Source organism: Meleagris gallopavo, chromosome 9, assembly GCF_000146605.3.
Source record: "Meleagris gallopavo isolate NT-WF06-2002-E0010 breed Aviagen turkey brand Nicholas breeding stock chromosome 9, Turkey_5.1, whole genome shotgun sequence".
In the NCBI taxonomy this organism is placed as follows: Eukaryota; Metazoa; Chordata; class Aves; order Galliformes; family Phasianidae; genus Meleagris; species Meleagris gallopavo.
The window spans coordinates 771,291-785,385 of NC_015019.2; the positions used below are offsets into that span (position 1 = coordinate 771,291).

The following is a 14,095-nucleotide window of genomic DNA, read 5'->3' on the forward strand; positions in this document are numbered from 1 at the left end:
TGTCAGACATGAACCGAACACCACAGTCCTGGTGATGCACCAACAAGTCTCACATTTAGCTTCTGTGTCTGCACTGCAGCCATAACCCACACGCATCACAGGTCTCTCATTTTTCTTCTTAAATGCTGAAATTCTCATTCCAAAACACAAACAAAACTCACTGGGTGACGAGGAGAACTGTTAGAAAATTCTCAGGGCTTAATACTCCCTTTATTGACCAACGCAGGATTTGCTCCATAATCTGATGCTTGACTTACTTTAATCCATACACATGCATTTTAGTGAAAAAAATACCCCAAAAACAGAAGAGGCAGCACAGCAGATAAAAAAGGCTTAAAATCCACTTTAATAATGCATTCCTGTAACATTCCTCAGACAAACTCAAACTTGTTAGTGGGACAATTACAGCTTGTGTTCAAACAGTTTACACTAAAAGAAAAAAATCTTGTAGTACTTCTACACAAAAGACAGGCAAGGTTAAGATTATACAAACATTTGTTTCAGTTAAATCTTCAGCATGAGATACAGTATCTTTGTCCAATAGATTGTACTTTACTACCAGTAAAAATAAACAGCGATACAACACATTATCAAAAAATTCATCCCAACGAGATCCTCCCAGCCACTCAGGCTGCACATGACGGTCAACTACTTTAAAGAAACAGATGGTCCAGATAAAAAGAGTAACTACAAGTTAGGAGAAAAAAAAAAAAACCAGAAAAAAATGAACATAAAAATCTCTCCAATTCACTATATGATGGATCATTTGGAGCAATACAGATTTACAGAATCACGGGAGCTGCAAAGTACCCAGATGCTGCCCTAGTTCTCCAGAGAATCCTCCCCTGTGCTACACTAAGAAAATAAAATAAAAAAATGCCAAGACTTACTGCAGTTTTATCTAGTTCTGCCTCAGGACTCCGGCTGCAAACAGGACACCTGGAATGGTCAAGGCATCGCAGTCCTTGCCAGATTTTACCGTTAGAGAACAACCACGGCAGCCTCCCTGAATCCATTTTCACATTGAAATTATAGGAATGCACCACATGAAATTCTCTATAAAACGTTTATCAGTCAGACTGCACTCCCCTCATCCTAGAGTGGCTTAACCAAAGCAGGCCCTAATCGACTATTCTGATACCCACCCCCTGAGTAGAACCCTGTACGGCCTGCCAAGATTCATTTCCTCTTTGGGGCAAGTGCAGGGGGCAGCTTCATCCTGTTAGTATCTGCGACGTTTGTTGGGGCCAAATTCACCCCCTGGATTTCCTCTGTTGAAGGCAGGAGGGTTTCCTCCCATCGCTCCCAGGCCTTCCATCGTGCTGCCCTGCCCAAAGCGATCTGCAGGCGGTGGTGGAGTCTGTATTGAAGAAGCAAGATGGAAAACAGACAGCAGTTAGAAGCCCTTCTAATTGATTCAAATCCTGTCCAAATCCTGCAATTTCGATTTATCTTGCTATAAAAGTACCCTCACCCATCAAAACTAACCCCAAAACTGGACTGAGAAGGCTCTAATTACAGTTAAGCATTGCAGGACCCTTCCCCACGTACCTTGGAGTCAAACACACTGGAAAGCAGCTCATACGCCATCCCCAGCCTACTGCCCTGCTGTGGAACGTGTGAGTAACAATCTGGGAGAGGAATTCACATTTCCATCGTATTTTCCTCACCCAAACTGAATGTAAATGAGGAGCAGCACACTGATAATGCAGCACTATCACAATCCAGACGTAGACAATGCTATGAATCCAAGATAAATCTGAAATACTGATCCCGTGGCTTGGCCATATCCCTCTGTTTCCATTCCTCAGTTCTCCTGCCTCCCAGTTAAGGCAATGTTACTGCACAGCCTCTTCCTTCCAGCAGGGAGAAGAGCAAAGGATTGCTCAGCTTGGAAGATACCTCACAAAGTCCCCAGTCCAACCCCCTGCTCCAAGCTGAGTCAGCTGGGAGGGCAGATCAGGTCAGACACAGCTTCAGCCCATCTGGTCTAAAAAACACCCAAGGACTGGAATGCACTGACTCAGTAAGTCAAACTAAGCACCTGGCCTGGACAAAGTTACCTAAAAAACTATCCATCTTTCTGGCCACTGGAGAAACAGCCCATTGCTTTTGGTCTAGATGTTCTTACTCCAGCATATTGATTTAACACATTTTCCATTGCTTTTTTCTTTTTTTACTTAGAACAAGTATTATGAGCTGCTCAAGATGAATAAACCTGACTGGAAGAGCTGCCCTGTGAGAGGATCAATCCCCTGTCTGAAGGACAGGAATGACAGATGCCACCAAAGCAATTATCTGTTGTAAAGCTCTGCAGTAAAGCCCTCAATGCATACCACCAAAGCTCGAATTCCTGAGCAGTATCTCTCCTTCCCAGTACAGCTACCAGGTCACCCCCACCCCCACGTTATTTGCTTTACTAGACTGAACTTCACTTGCAAAATAAGTTGCAAGCTGCAGACATGGACCATCACAGCATTATTTTCATAGAAACAGTAACAGCCAAATCACTGCAAGCAGTTAAATTCCTTCACCTTGCCAAGCAGCCCTCAGCACAGCATGTGTGCAGAATCACCGGTTCCTGAATTAAACCTGACCCCCCAACAACTCCTACAGAACACTGAAGCAACACTTCACCTCACGATTGTAACAAGCCAGAACATGTGCAGTTACCATTCACCACTGAAATTACTAATGCAGCAATATAATTCCTGTCTAAATATCCTGATTTTTCATTTTATCTCAGTAGTATCTCAGTGTCCCTTAGGATCAGATATTATTCTTAGAAGCACTTCTCCTACACTCCTATGGAAATTTAGCAAACAGACTTTTTGCAAGCTAGCTGCAGCATGCAGTGACAAGTCTGTATGTTTCAGAACAACAGATTTTAGCTCATATCAGCACTAGAATTACATTCCTTCATCAGTTCATTTCTCATGTCACTATTACTGAAGCAGACAGTTTGTGGGTTTCCTACGTAAGAGAAAACAACCCAACTTTTATCATCTTTTGCAAAGGATTTGTAATGAATGGAACTTCTCAGGTTTCCATTAGCTGTACTTAAATTTTAAATTTGCATTCAGAATTCTCCCTAGGGCTTTCTCTTCATAAGTCAGCAGTGACATATCTCAGCTGGGAGGATGCCTGAGGTTTCCAAACATCTCAGGTCTGTGTGAGTGAGGACAATTGGAGGTAAATGGGGTGTAAACCTGAACTGCGCTCACAAAGATCTGGAGATCCACCCCTCACTTTGGCCAATCCAGCACTTAAGCTTTCTTTGCCCTACAAGAAGAGTCACAAAGACCTTTTGCAAATATATGCAGTTTAAAAATAAATTCAATATAAAAACTAAAAAAAGCAAATACATAAGTATAGCCTCCACTGATTCCTTGCTCCTCACTTCCTAAGCAAATTATCTGAACTCATTTTTGCATCCTCATTATTACTGTAATCATTTCAGCTTGTTAGCATGGGAACTTAGTGTTTTCAGAAACGAGTTATGGACAGAACACTCCTGAAAGCTCAGCTTTACGCTTCAAGATTCTATGTCTCCAAATATTCTGAGTGCTTCCCAATGAGCCATTTAAAAAATGACTACAAATTACTGCTAGGATCCTTCTAGCAAAGGTTTTTAGCATTAGCTATATTCAAGGTAATGTAGGAAAGATGACATGGTTAAATCCTCAAAAACACCAACAAATAGCAAGGCAAGATGAACTCATACAGATCTCAGCAGCAGCCAGGTATTGGGGCTGGGGGGGCAACAAGCCTAAACAGCACAGTGCTGAACAAGGGAAACAACATCATGTATGTTTAAAGGTGTGCACAAGGAGCAGCTGGAGATGCATTACCATTCCCATGGCTCCATCAGGTATCATAGCTCCAGGACCAGCTGCAGGAGGCGCAGCAGCAGGAACGTTGGTACCACCCATGGCTCCTCTATTGTTCATGCCAATGGTACCTGGAAAACAAAACTTTATTTGTAGCAAACACAGAGGAAGCTGGGGTCTCCTCATTGCTCCGAAACCACAAAGCACCATGTAAGCTTCCTGCAGTGTTAGACGCAGGGACAGAGTCCTGATTTATTAACGAGCACTATTAGGTCAAGATAAACTGGTTTTGCATTCCACTGTTATCTGAAACTACAGCGAATTCTAATGGTCACCATTTCCATGAACCACTACTCCATGGTGTTCTCACTCTTCTGCACATGGCCTGAAACTCCAGATCGTGTAGTCAAAATAATGAAAGACATAACTGAGATTACTGCCTGGGACCAAGGGCAGGTTGGTACACATTGTACCACTTTCTTTATCAGTGCATATTTCTTATTCACATATGGGTCTGACAGCAATTTCAATCAAGTCTTCTGCTTACTGAGCTTTCACACATAAACTGCCTCGCCTGCAGTTTTTGTTGTATTTCCTGTAATATGATTGCTTCCTGTCACTAAACATAGAAACTGTCAGAGTAATTCTCTCCAAGTAAGGAGCAAATAAAACAAAGCCACTCAAGAAGTCATGGATTTTGTAGAGAAGGAAATAAATACGCATAGAAATGAGGAGGGCCACAAAACCCAACAATAACAATAACCCACACCACACTTACCTCCCATACCCATCTGTCCCATTCGCATGTCTGGTGGCTCCCTCTGGAAAAAGAGAGACTCATTTCAAACAATAAAGAAAATGGAGTTTTTCTTAATGAAGTCTCATAAATACATTGCGTTCTGGGCTTTTTGTTACTGCATAGAAAAGTCATTCCTAGGGTATATTTCAAGAGCAGATCTATTCTATCATGGTACAACATCGAGCAGCAAAGCAAAGCTACGTGGAGGGACTGTATTAAACTGCAGCACAAAGAGATACCTGATACCTGCCTGGTGAGATCTGCTGAGCAGCAGTAACACACTGTAAAGAATCAGTGTGCTACTTCCTCAGCATAGCTAAGAAGCTTTTCCTGTTGGAAGGAATGCAAGCTTACATAACAAATATGCAGCACTGGGCCACTTCCACAAAATGCCAGCCAGTGAGCTTAGGGCACACATCACAGATCCACCTCACTGCACAGCCAGGACCTTGGGGGGGGTCTTTGGAAGGGTAAATAACAGCAGGACAAGGGGAAATAAGTTTTAAATTGAGGGAGGGAAGATTGGGGTTAGATGTCAGTGGGAAGTTCTTTATTATGAGAGTGGTGAGGTGCTGGAACAGCTGCCCAGAGAGGCTTTGGATGCCCCGTCCATCCCTGGAGGTGTTCAAGGCCAGGTCGGATGGGGCCCTGGGCAGCCTGGGCTGATGTTAAATGTGGAGGTTGGTGGCCCTGCATGTGGCAGAGGGGTTGGAGATTCACAATCTTTGAGGTCCCTTCCAACCTGGCCATTCTGTGATTCTGTGTGACCTACATAAACGGCAGTTGGACAGTAACTGCATCAGCTACATTCTCCAGACAAAACTATTAAGGTTAAAGGGAATCAACAACTGAGTGCAGGATGTAGTGAGTATAAAGTCTCTCAACCAACATCTTAAGTATTCACAGAAAGCCCCATGCTGGGAAGGGCAAAATTCTAATGAATGTGGATGCAATGGGGAAGTGGGCTATTCGTACCGCATCAGCAAAGTTCCCCTTGAAGCCTTCCTGCTGGCGTCTCATCATCTCTTCCTGCTGCCTTCTCATTTCTTCCTCACGGCGCCTGCGTTCTTCCTCTTGCCTGGAAAAAAGAGGAAAGGATGCTCAGCACAACACACAGCAATCATTTGCATCACAGTGCTGCCTAGCAGGGTCTTGTTTTAGAAACATGCAGCTTTAAAAACACGATTCTGCTGAAGCTGTAAAATATTAGGCACCTTGTGATGAAAACAAACATCCGTGAGCAAGACACTCTCAACATGCATTCTCAACAGTTTTAAGGAATTCATTATAAAAACAGATCCGAGCTCACCCATGTACACAGCAGCTCCCAAGTACATGCTAACTATGTGCAATACAATGCATAAAAGCCAGATAGTTCTCAAGCTCCTTGCATTACAGAAGTAAACTGGAGGACCACATAGAGCTTCTTACAATAACCCTGAGACAATGAAGAGCTGGAATTGAGAGAGAAATCTGAGACTAAGTTACCTCCCAAATGAGAAGTCAGATAAGATACCAGATGGGGTTTCCTAACCTGCAGCATTAAAGCTGCTGCACAGATTCTCATTTTTTGACCCTGTCTTGGTCAAGGAGCTAAACTGAGATAGAGAATTAAAACAAACAAACAAAAAAATCCAACCTAATGCTACTCAGTGTCCTTCACCTTCAGAAGGAACTCTCCCATCCTAAACCAGATGTACACTCCCCCTATCAACAGAAAAGGCCAGAAACAACAGCCACTCTTTAGGTAGCAATTAAGTTGTCAGCTTGAGCAATTAGTGGAGGAGCATTTTGTTCCGCATCATAACGGATCCACAGTTTCAGAACTGCCTCCTTACCTGATTTCCAACTGTTTACGTTTCTGTACTTCCTGGTTATGCAATTCCTCCATCCTCCTCAGTTCTTCCTGGCGTCTCATTAAATCTGTAAAAGATGGCAGTTCCACAGTTGGTTAAAATCAAGCAGCTATGCCACAGCTCAGCTTCAGCAGGCTCCATCAATCTTCTGAGCCACTCATCCTGGGATGCTGGAGGGCCTTGTTCTGCTATTATTTTTATCTTGGACTGGTACCTTGCCTCATGAGCATAACTTGGTGCTCATGGCGAGCTGCTTCCATTTCCATTTCCAGCTTCTCTCGAGCTTCCTTGATGTTACGGTCTACCTGTTCTTGCTGCTGCTTCTCCATCTCTATTAGAGCCTTCCAACGCATGGCATACTCATACTCAAAGCTGCCAGGCTGTGCAAATCGAGGAGGTTGCTCACGCTCCCTGTCAAGCAAGGAAGAGCCAGTGAATGTTTCAACAAAGCAAAGAGGAACTAAGGAAAAAATAACTGTTTGTGTGCAAATGCAGTGGCAGATCCTTTTGTCAGTTAGAAATGCGTCTCACTGCAACAAATAAGAAACCTCTGTGCCCTCTGTTTTTGCACAAATAGCTGTGCTTTAGATACCACTTTTTTTCCCCCTCAAAAAACTGCTGTTATTGAAAGAAGAAATTTAGGCAGAAAATAAGTGTCCTGTCATCTCCCATTTCAAGTAATGACACTGTGTTCCTAAAACACCAAGATACTGGGTGAAAAAAATTTAGACATTCTCTTGAAACAAAAAGGCTTTGCTCCTGCTGCACATCTCATGAGCAGGTTTACTCCAGAAACACACAAAGCCCAAACATGCATGTTTACCTTGCTAATTTCTGCACCCCTGCACCTGGAGCATGCATCTATTCCTAATGCATCCTCAGGGCTCCTGCAGCTCTCATTCTCCTTACTTTTAAAGTGTATGATCTCACATGGTTTACTGATTTACTGCTGTGACCACACGATACCTGCTTACACCAGAAAGCCCTCAAAGACAGTGGCCTTCCTCCTGGACAGCTCTGTAATCCCTTAATACTGTTCAGACTATTCCTTCTATTTTCACTCTGACTTTAAGTCTCTTTTTTTCCTACAGACTGTCCATAATGCTTAGAGCAAATAATTTAAGTCTCTGTTTCAGCTTCTCATCCAACCAAGAGAAACACACCCCAAACTGACACCATTTTTTATTCCAAGAATAGAAGCAGACAAACATAAAAAAGTATGTAGAGGCTGCCAGTCTTATCCAGCAGAGTGGATCCAGAAACACCACTTCCTTTCAGCTAACCAGGGCAAGGGAACAGTGTGTGAGGACCTTCCTAAGGCTCAAGCAGAACAATGGAGCCCACAGAGAGTGCCACCTTGTCTCTTATGGAAAGCACATACTTGTGATACTGCTGGTTTTTGATGACAAGTTTTTCTGGTAGCCCCTCTTCGTCATCATATTGATCCATGGGCTCCACAGTCACAGGCCGAGGGAATCTATAAAGAACAGATAAGATGCTTTGAGGACAACTGCAGAATAAGCTTGCATTACAGGAAACCATGTATACTACGTCTGAACCTATAAAATATTGCTTTTAGTACTTTTCAGTGACATTCAGAGCAGTCAGGGATCTGAACCAACGTGAAATCAGAATTTTCTCCTCCCTTTCCTCCCTTGCTACATCACCAACCATGGGCTGTGCGTGTCCTGTTCACAGCTGCCTATGCTGAGGAGTAACACTACTCCTTGCTGGAGATCACTGGCTGTATCACTCACACCCTCTTGGAGAGATCACACCGTGCTGTTTGTTACTGCCAAACAGCTGAGCTCTGCCAGCTCCCGTTGGGCCCTGCCTTAATCTCCCTAGAAATCCACTGGCGTGCTTCTCAACAGACACTGCATCTGAGAGCTTCTGCCCTCCTCATCTCTGCGTGAAGAAGAAAATTAATTAATAATACTAATTATCTCACAATCAGCTTCCCACTGCAGCACAGACATCACTCACATCCTCAGCTTCTCTTTGGCTACTTAACCCATTTGCCAGAGCTTTGGAAATGGAAGAAACAGTCAGGCTATGCTGAGGAGCAAGCAGTGCTCAGGCTCCAGTAGAAAGACAGGACATGAGAGGCTGAAGGTCCACAGCACAGTTTTTCAGTTTAAGGTGATACATGCCTGTATCAACTGCTTTATTTTCCAATGTGAACTCATCTATTCCAGCCAGCTCATGTAGCTGCTGCTTTGTCCTAGTTCACGGCAGTAAATAACTCCAATCAAAACCAAACCATATGTAGAAATAAGCAACATACTGGTTCCCCATGCCACATAATAAAAACCAGTGCAGAGAGCTAGAAAAAGAGTGAACATTGCCCCCCAGGTGCTCTCTCTTACATACTGGCAGTGCCCAATTTGTTTTCATGGTTCTTTCAGAATACATATTTCTGAATCAGCAAGAAGGCAGGGAGTAAATAATGCAAATGAACTAAGAGAGCCCAAGAGCACCCTGGCAGCAACCCTGCTGCTGAGAACTACAACTCTAATGGTTGCTTCCAAAGAATCTCAGGCAGCAAACAGCAATGGAAAACAAAAAAACAAAAAAAGCTGCTTTTTGAAACTGAATGCATTGAATACTGCTGTGCCATACTCAGCTTCCTCCCCTCCCCCCAAGAAAAAGGAGAGCACAATGCTCACAAAATTACTTTTGAAATTATCAATATAGCTCAATTTCAGACAGCGTTTCATTATGAAATTCTAGGGACACACATAGAAAAAACAGTTTTTACTCTCAATATATCAAAGATGGCCAACCACCCCCCCATTTTTAAAGCAACAAGGAGTGCTCCATCAAAGATATCTAGTCAGTCATTCACTTGTGCACATTCACATAATTACTCCTGATGTCTTCTGTTGCCTTATGATATTTAAGCACAAGGAAAATGATTCTTTAATCTAAAGTTGAAACCCAGAAGAACCCAATCCATCTGATCAGCACCTCAGACAGATCCCGTGCTCACCAGCACTCACTGGTGGAGTCCCACCCCCACACCCAGCATGCACAATTAACACCTTGAGCTTTGTTTCCAGCCAGTGGAATGGGTGGTCTCCGAAGCACCTCTTGCTTGTTACAAGGTGCTCCAGTTGCTCTAAGGCACCTTTATCTACAAAGAGTTTATTGGGCAGCTTTGCACACTGACCCCACCAGCAGGCTTTCCAAAAGGAAGATCTGAGGCTCTACTTTCAGCATATGATCACTCTTGCTGGAAAAGAAGCTAAGTAAAATTCTCGCAGGGCAAACAATCTGTTGCCCCATAGCTCATCTGCCCCCACTCTGCTTCTAAGAAACACTGCTCACAAGCCAACAGCACCCATCAACCTGCACACATCCACACAGCACTCCTCGCCTTCCACACTTACGTCGTCAGCAGGAAAGAGCCATCACTACATCTGTCCAGGGCTTTCCTAGCAGCAGGCTTCCCTGAGAACTCCACAATGCCTTTCCCAGAGGATCGCCCTCTGTCATCCACAATCACCACAGCCCTTTCCACCTGGCCAAACACAGAGAAGGCTTCCTCCAGGAGCTCATTGGACACGAACTGAGGCAGGTTCCTGACTGTCAGCGATGCGCTGTGGCACGCAAAGCGCACTCTGAGCTGCTTCCCACGGAGAGGCATGTTGTCTAGTTCCACTTTTGCAATCTCTGCCAGAGTGCGAGTTTCCTGAAGATAAAAAGTCACCATTGAAGCTCTCAGAGCAGTATGGAATCTGCTATGTATACAACTGTCACAGACGTTTCCCCTGAACAAGCATTTCATTGAGAAGACAGCATTTTAAAACATGCCCTAATAGCCATTCTCTGCTATCAGTGGCTCTGAAGACACACGTAATGTTTGGAGGGGAAAAAGAAACATTAGATGAAAGCCTTATCCAGTAATCAATAGTAACAAAGCAAACAAGTTATCATTATCTATCAGACATAACTCAATTAGAGCAACAGAGTCTTCTAATAAATGCGCTTAATAATTTGTTTTAAACAGTAACAATTAATGTTTCACATATTATTCAAGGAAATGCTTGCTGTATGACAATCCACCAAAGACATCCTACTCCAGTTTCACACCCTGATTCATTTACATCACTGCCAAGAAGTTTGTGCTACAGTAAAATGCCCAAAGACTCTGGAACTTCCCACTCTATGCACTCATAGCGGGGCTTTCAGACAGACAGCACCTGAGCCACAGGTCTGAGAACCGTTCTGTTATGTCTGCAGTTAACTCCCCAACCTCCCAGCCATATTTCAGTGTGGAGGCTTTCCCCCACCTCCAAAGCATTTGTCACCCCAGTAATGCTGTGTGATGCTCTGTGTTCACAGAAACATCACGTCTGTGCCCTCCCAGGAGACAGAAGTCTACCCGGTCTGTAACAGCACTGTGTTCATGTTTTCCTTCTATCAGCTGATTCCAGAATAACTCTACTAGGTATCTCACACATCCTGCCACGAGCTGCCTGAATTCACACTCCTTACACCACGCTCTAGACAAATCACCTGTAGAAGCTAATCCATGATCCCAGGTCACTGCAAACCAACAGCAGGCTCAGTTAGCGAGATATCTGCACACCTACTACTCGCAGTTAAGAACACTCCTCTAGTGTTCACTGCCACCAAAACACCCCTAGGGCAGCAGGGCACTCACCAGCCTGATAAAGCCAAAGCCTTTGTCCTTGTGTATGAAGACTTCCCCTGCCTTGCCATACTTCTCAAACAACTTTCTCATCTCTTCCTCTGTAATGTCTGGGGGCAGATTGCCCACAAAGAGGCGGCTTCTTTGGGTGAAGGTTTTTTCCCCAGGTTTCCGGAAATTCTTCAGGTCGATGGTCAGGCCTTCATCTGAGGGGAATAAGGTACACAGCTGCTCTACAGTTGGGGGGATAAATTCTATTAGGTTTCATCACAGTGAACACAGAGACAAAGGACAAATACAGGCAATAACCACCCCCTCACTTAGGTCTCAAACCTCCCCAGCCATCTCTTCAGCAATAGGAGGATTCTATTTCACAATGGGCACAAAAGTTTTTCTTAAAGAAAACGTGTCTGAATCTCAGTAACAGCAGTGAAATGCAGCCTAGAACTGAAAAAAAAAAAAACAACCAGAAAGCAGAAACACCAGAGCTTGGAATAACATGAGAATTTTCACTGAGCTTTGGAGATCTGCTTAAGATGACTGGTCCACAATAAAAGCAATTGCAGTCACACTACAGGATTTTGCTATTACAACCTGAATGATTACAGGGAAGCTGCAGTTCGACCAGCAATCAGATATTTTGCTGCAAACAACCCAGAGGACCAAAAAAAAAAAATACACAGAGGAGTTAATTTTGCCCAGATGGGTGACATTTTAGATAGCTGGTAATGTACAGGATGGGATTTGGGCTCCAGAGCCTTGGGCTCAAGCTGAAGAGAAGGCTGGAATGGTGAAAATAACAAAAACATATAAACAGCCCCTCAGGTGAGACCTCAGAAGAATTACAAAGTTCATTACACAAAATCTGTATTTCCTCATTAATTCTAGATCTAACAGTAATAAATAGGAGTGCTTACGTCAACATTCTCAATCCCACATGCACATACACTCTTTAGCCCTCAATTCAGCAAGAATCCAGCATGACCCTGGAAGCTGCAGATCCCATGTGAATACGACTGTAGTCTGATTGCCTGACTCTGCCCCCTTTCTTAAAGGCATACAGGAGCTCTCTACAAGCTGTGGGAAGGTATTTCACTCTTTTTGTTTTTCTTCCTCTCTTCTATTTATTTGACACCAGCACTCTGCGCATCGAGCCCTCCCCAAATTGCTTTGTAAAGGATACACAACATCATGGCCACAAGAAATAAACCCAAGTGGTTTGATTCAGACAACAGAGTGTGATACTGACCAGAACAGGCTGTGCACGCAGACAGTGGCTAAGGACCATACCTTTATGAGTGCAAGCACTCCTCTACAGCTAACCCTAAAGAAAGTGAGACTGGTGATGTATCTGTAGAGGACAGTAAGTTATTTACATCATGCAAAAATCACATAAGGTGAAGTGCTTTGTCCTGCAAACTTCACCAGGCCTTTACCAAAAGTATTTGGGGTTCAACTGCAAGGCCTGTGATTTAACTGAGCATCACCGTTCCACCTTAATTAGATCAAAGGGATGCAAGATGCAGGCTGCCCCCCCGAGTTGATCTCCTTAGAACACACTCATGACTGCTCTAGCGTTTCCAGACTAACTGGAAGCACAGCAGTCAGCCACCCTGTTCTATCATCTCCCATGAACCTGCTTAACAGGATCACTTCATAAAAAACCCGTGCATTTTTTTATTAGCCTGCTGTCTGCCTGCTTGGGGGTGAGAGGGGATCAATTGAACCCGCAAGCAGGACAAAAAAAGCAAGGGAACTGTGCATAAGGAACACAACTGGAGGGGCAGCGAGCTCAGGAAATGCTTCTGAGAAAGCGAAGCGCAGGTGTGACTTTGGGATGTTTGTTTTGAAAACCGAGCAGAAAGACTACAACAGAAAACTGGAATACAACCAGAACACCTGCTCCCCTCCCACCAACACGATGGGGCTGCACTGACCCACACTCGTGGTCCACGGGGTCGGGTTGCACAGGGCTCCATTAGCAAACAGTGCTTCAGCTCAGAACCACTCTCTGAACACCAACTGACAGAGCTGCAGCCCGTGCTGATTAAGAACAAACTCGGAAACACCCTCAAGTAGAGAGAAATGCAGCACTGAGTGTGGCTGTTTGTGCGCAGTGAGGCATTCTTACATGCTCCTGAGCATCTCAGGGTCCTTCCGTGGCAAAAGTGAGTCTTTGTGGCTGTGGATAACAGTTCTGAGGGGGACACGGCTCAGTGAGCACGAGTGGACAAGATGAGCCCAGAAATCTTTTTTTAAGATTTTCAACCTAAACGATTCTATGATTCTAAAGGCAACTGCATCTGCAGAGAGAGCAGCTCTGCTTTCCTCACATTTAAGGAAGAGTGCACTGAAAAACCCCAATGTGGGAGAAAGGGAGTAAAGAAGGAACGGGCTGAAACCTGCCCAAATCTGTCTGCAGGGACGGAAACACCACTAAGAACTGAAAGCCTTCAAACTGCGTGCGAATTTCCCCGGAGAACCCCGCACAAAAAGGAACCCTTTTTCTTTACCCAGAGGGTGGTGATGCACCGGAACAGGTTGCCCAAGGAGGTTGTGGATGCCCCATCCCTGCAGGCATTCAAGGCCAGGCTGGATGTGGCTCTGGGCAGCATGGGCTGCTGGTTGGTGACCCTGCACACAGCAGGGGGTTGGAACTGGATGAGGACTGTGGTCCTTTGCAACCCAGGCCATTCTATGACCCCATGAACCCGCACAAAAAGGAACCCGCAGACAGAACGAGGGCGGCAGCCCCGATCCCAGGCGCTGCAGGACTCACTCTGACTGTTGGCCTGCTGCCCGTTGGCGGGGATGGAGGGCGGCGGGTGCTGCTGGTGTTGGTGCTGGTGCTGCTTCCGCGGCGCGTGGTTCTGTTTGTCCATGTTGAAGCCTTTGTTGCCCTGCATCTTCCCCACCTGCGGGGGGACACGCACCGGTCGGCGGCGGCTCCGAG

At 44.8% G+C, this 14,095-nt stretch overlaps 1 protein-coding gene across 2 annotated transcripts; it reads right to left on the reverse strand.

The window, feature by feature from the left end:
- Window positions 1–325: 325 nt before the first annotated feature.
- On the reverse strand, window positions 326–14,048 carry NONO (non-POU domain containing octamer binding). Of its 2 annotated transcripts, none has more exons than XM_010714997.3 (10): window positions 13,922–14,048; window positions 11,155–11,375; window positions 9,878–10,179; window positions 7,867–7,962; window positions 6,700–6,896; window positions 6,468–6,552; window positions 5,605–5,707; window positions 4,609–4,651; window positions 3,852–3,961; window positions 326–1,360 (listed from the first exon to the last, which is right to left on the reverse strand). In XM_010714997.3, exons 1-10 carry the CDS (start codon window positions 14,046–14,048, stop codon window positions 1,223–1,225), a joined length of 1,422 nt encoding a protein of 473 aa, XP_010713299.1. In that variant the 3' UTR covers window positions 326–1,222. The 2 variants fall into 2 exon arrangements, with proteins under 2 accessions (XP_010713299.1, XP_010713300.1); XM_010714998.3 differs by having other exon boundaries at window positions 1,223–1,360; window positions 11,155–11,348.
- Between the last annotated feature and the right edge of the window lie 47 nt (window positions 14,049–14,095).

Excerpts from the sequence above, each read along its gene's own strand:
- NONO (XM_010714997.3), bottom strand. The coding sequence starts at position 14,048 with ATGCAGGGCAACAAAGGCTTCAACATGGACAAACAGAACCACGCGCCG. Across the intron at positions 11,376-13,921 it reads GCAGCAGGCCAACAGTCAGA|AGCAGCTGTGTACCTTATTC; the intron begins GTGAGTCCTGCA and ends CCCCAACTGTAG. Across the intron at positions 1,361-3,851 it reads CTGATGGAGCCATGGGAATG|ACTCCACCACCGCCTGCAGA; the intron begins GTAATGCATCTC and ends TCTTCAATACAG.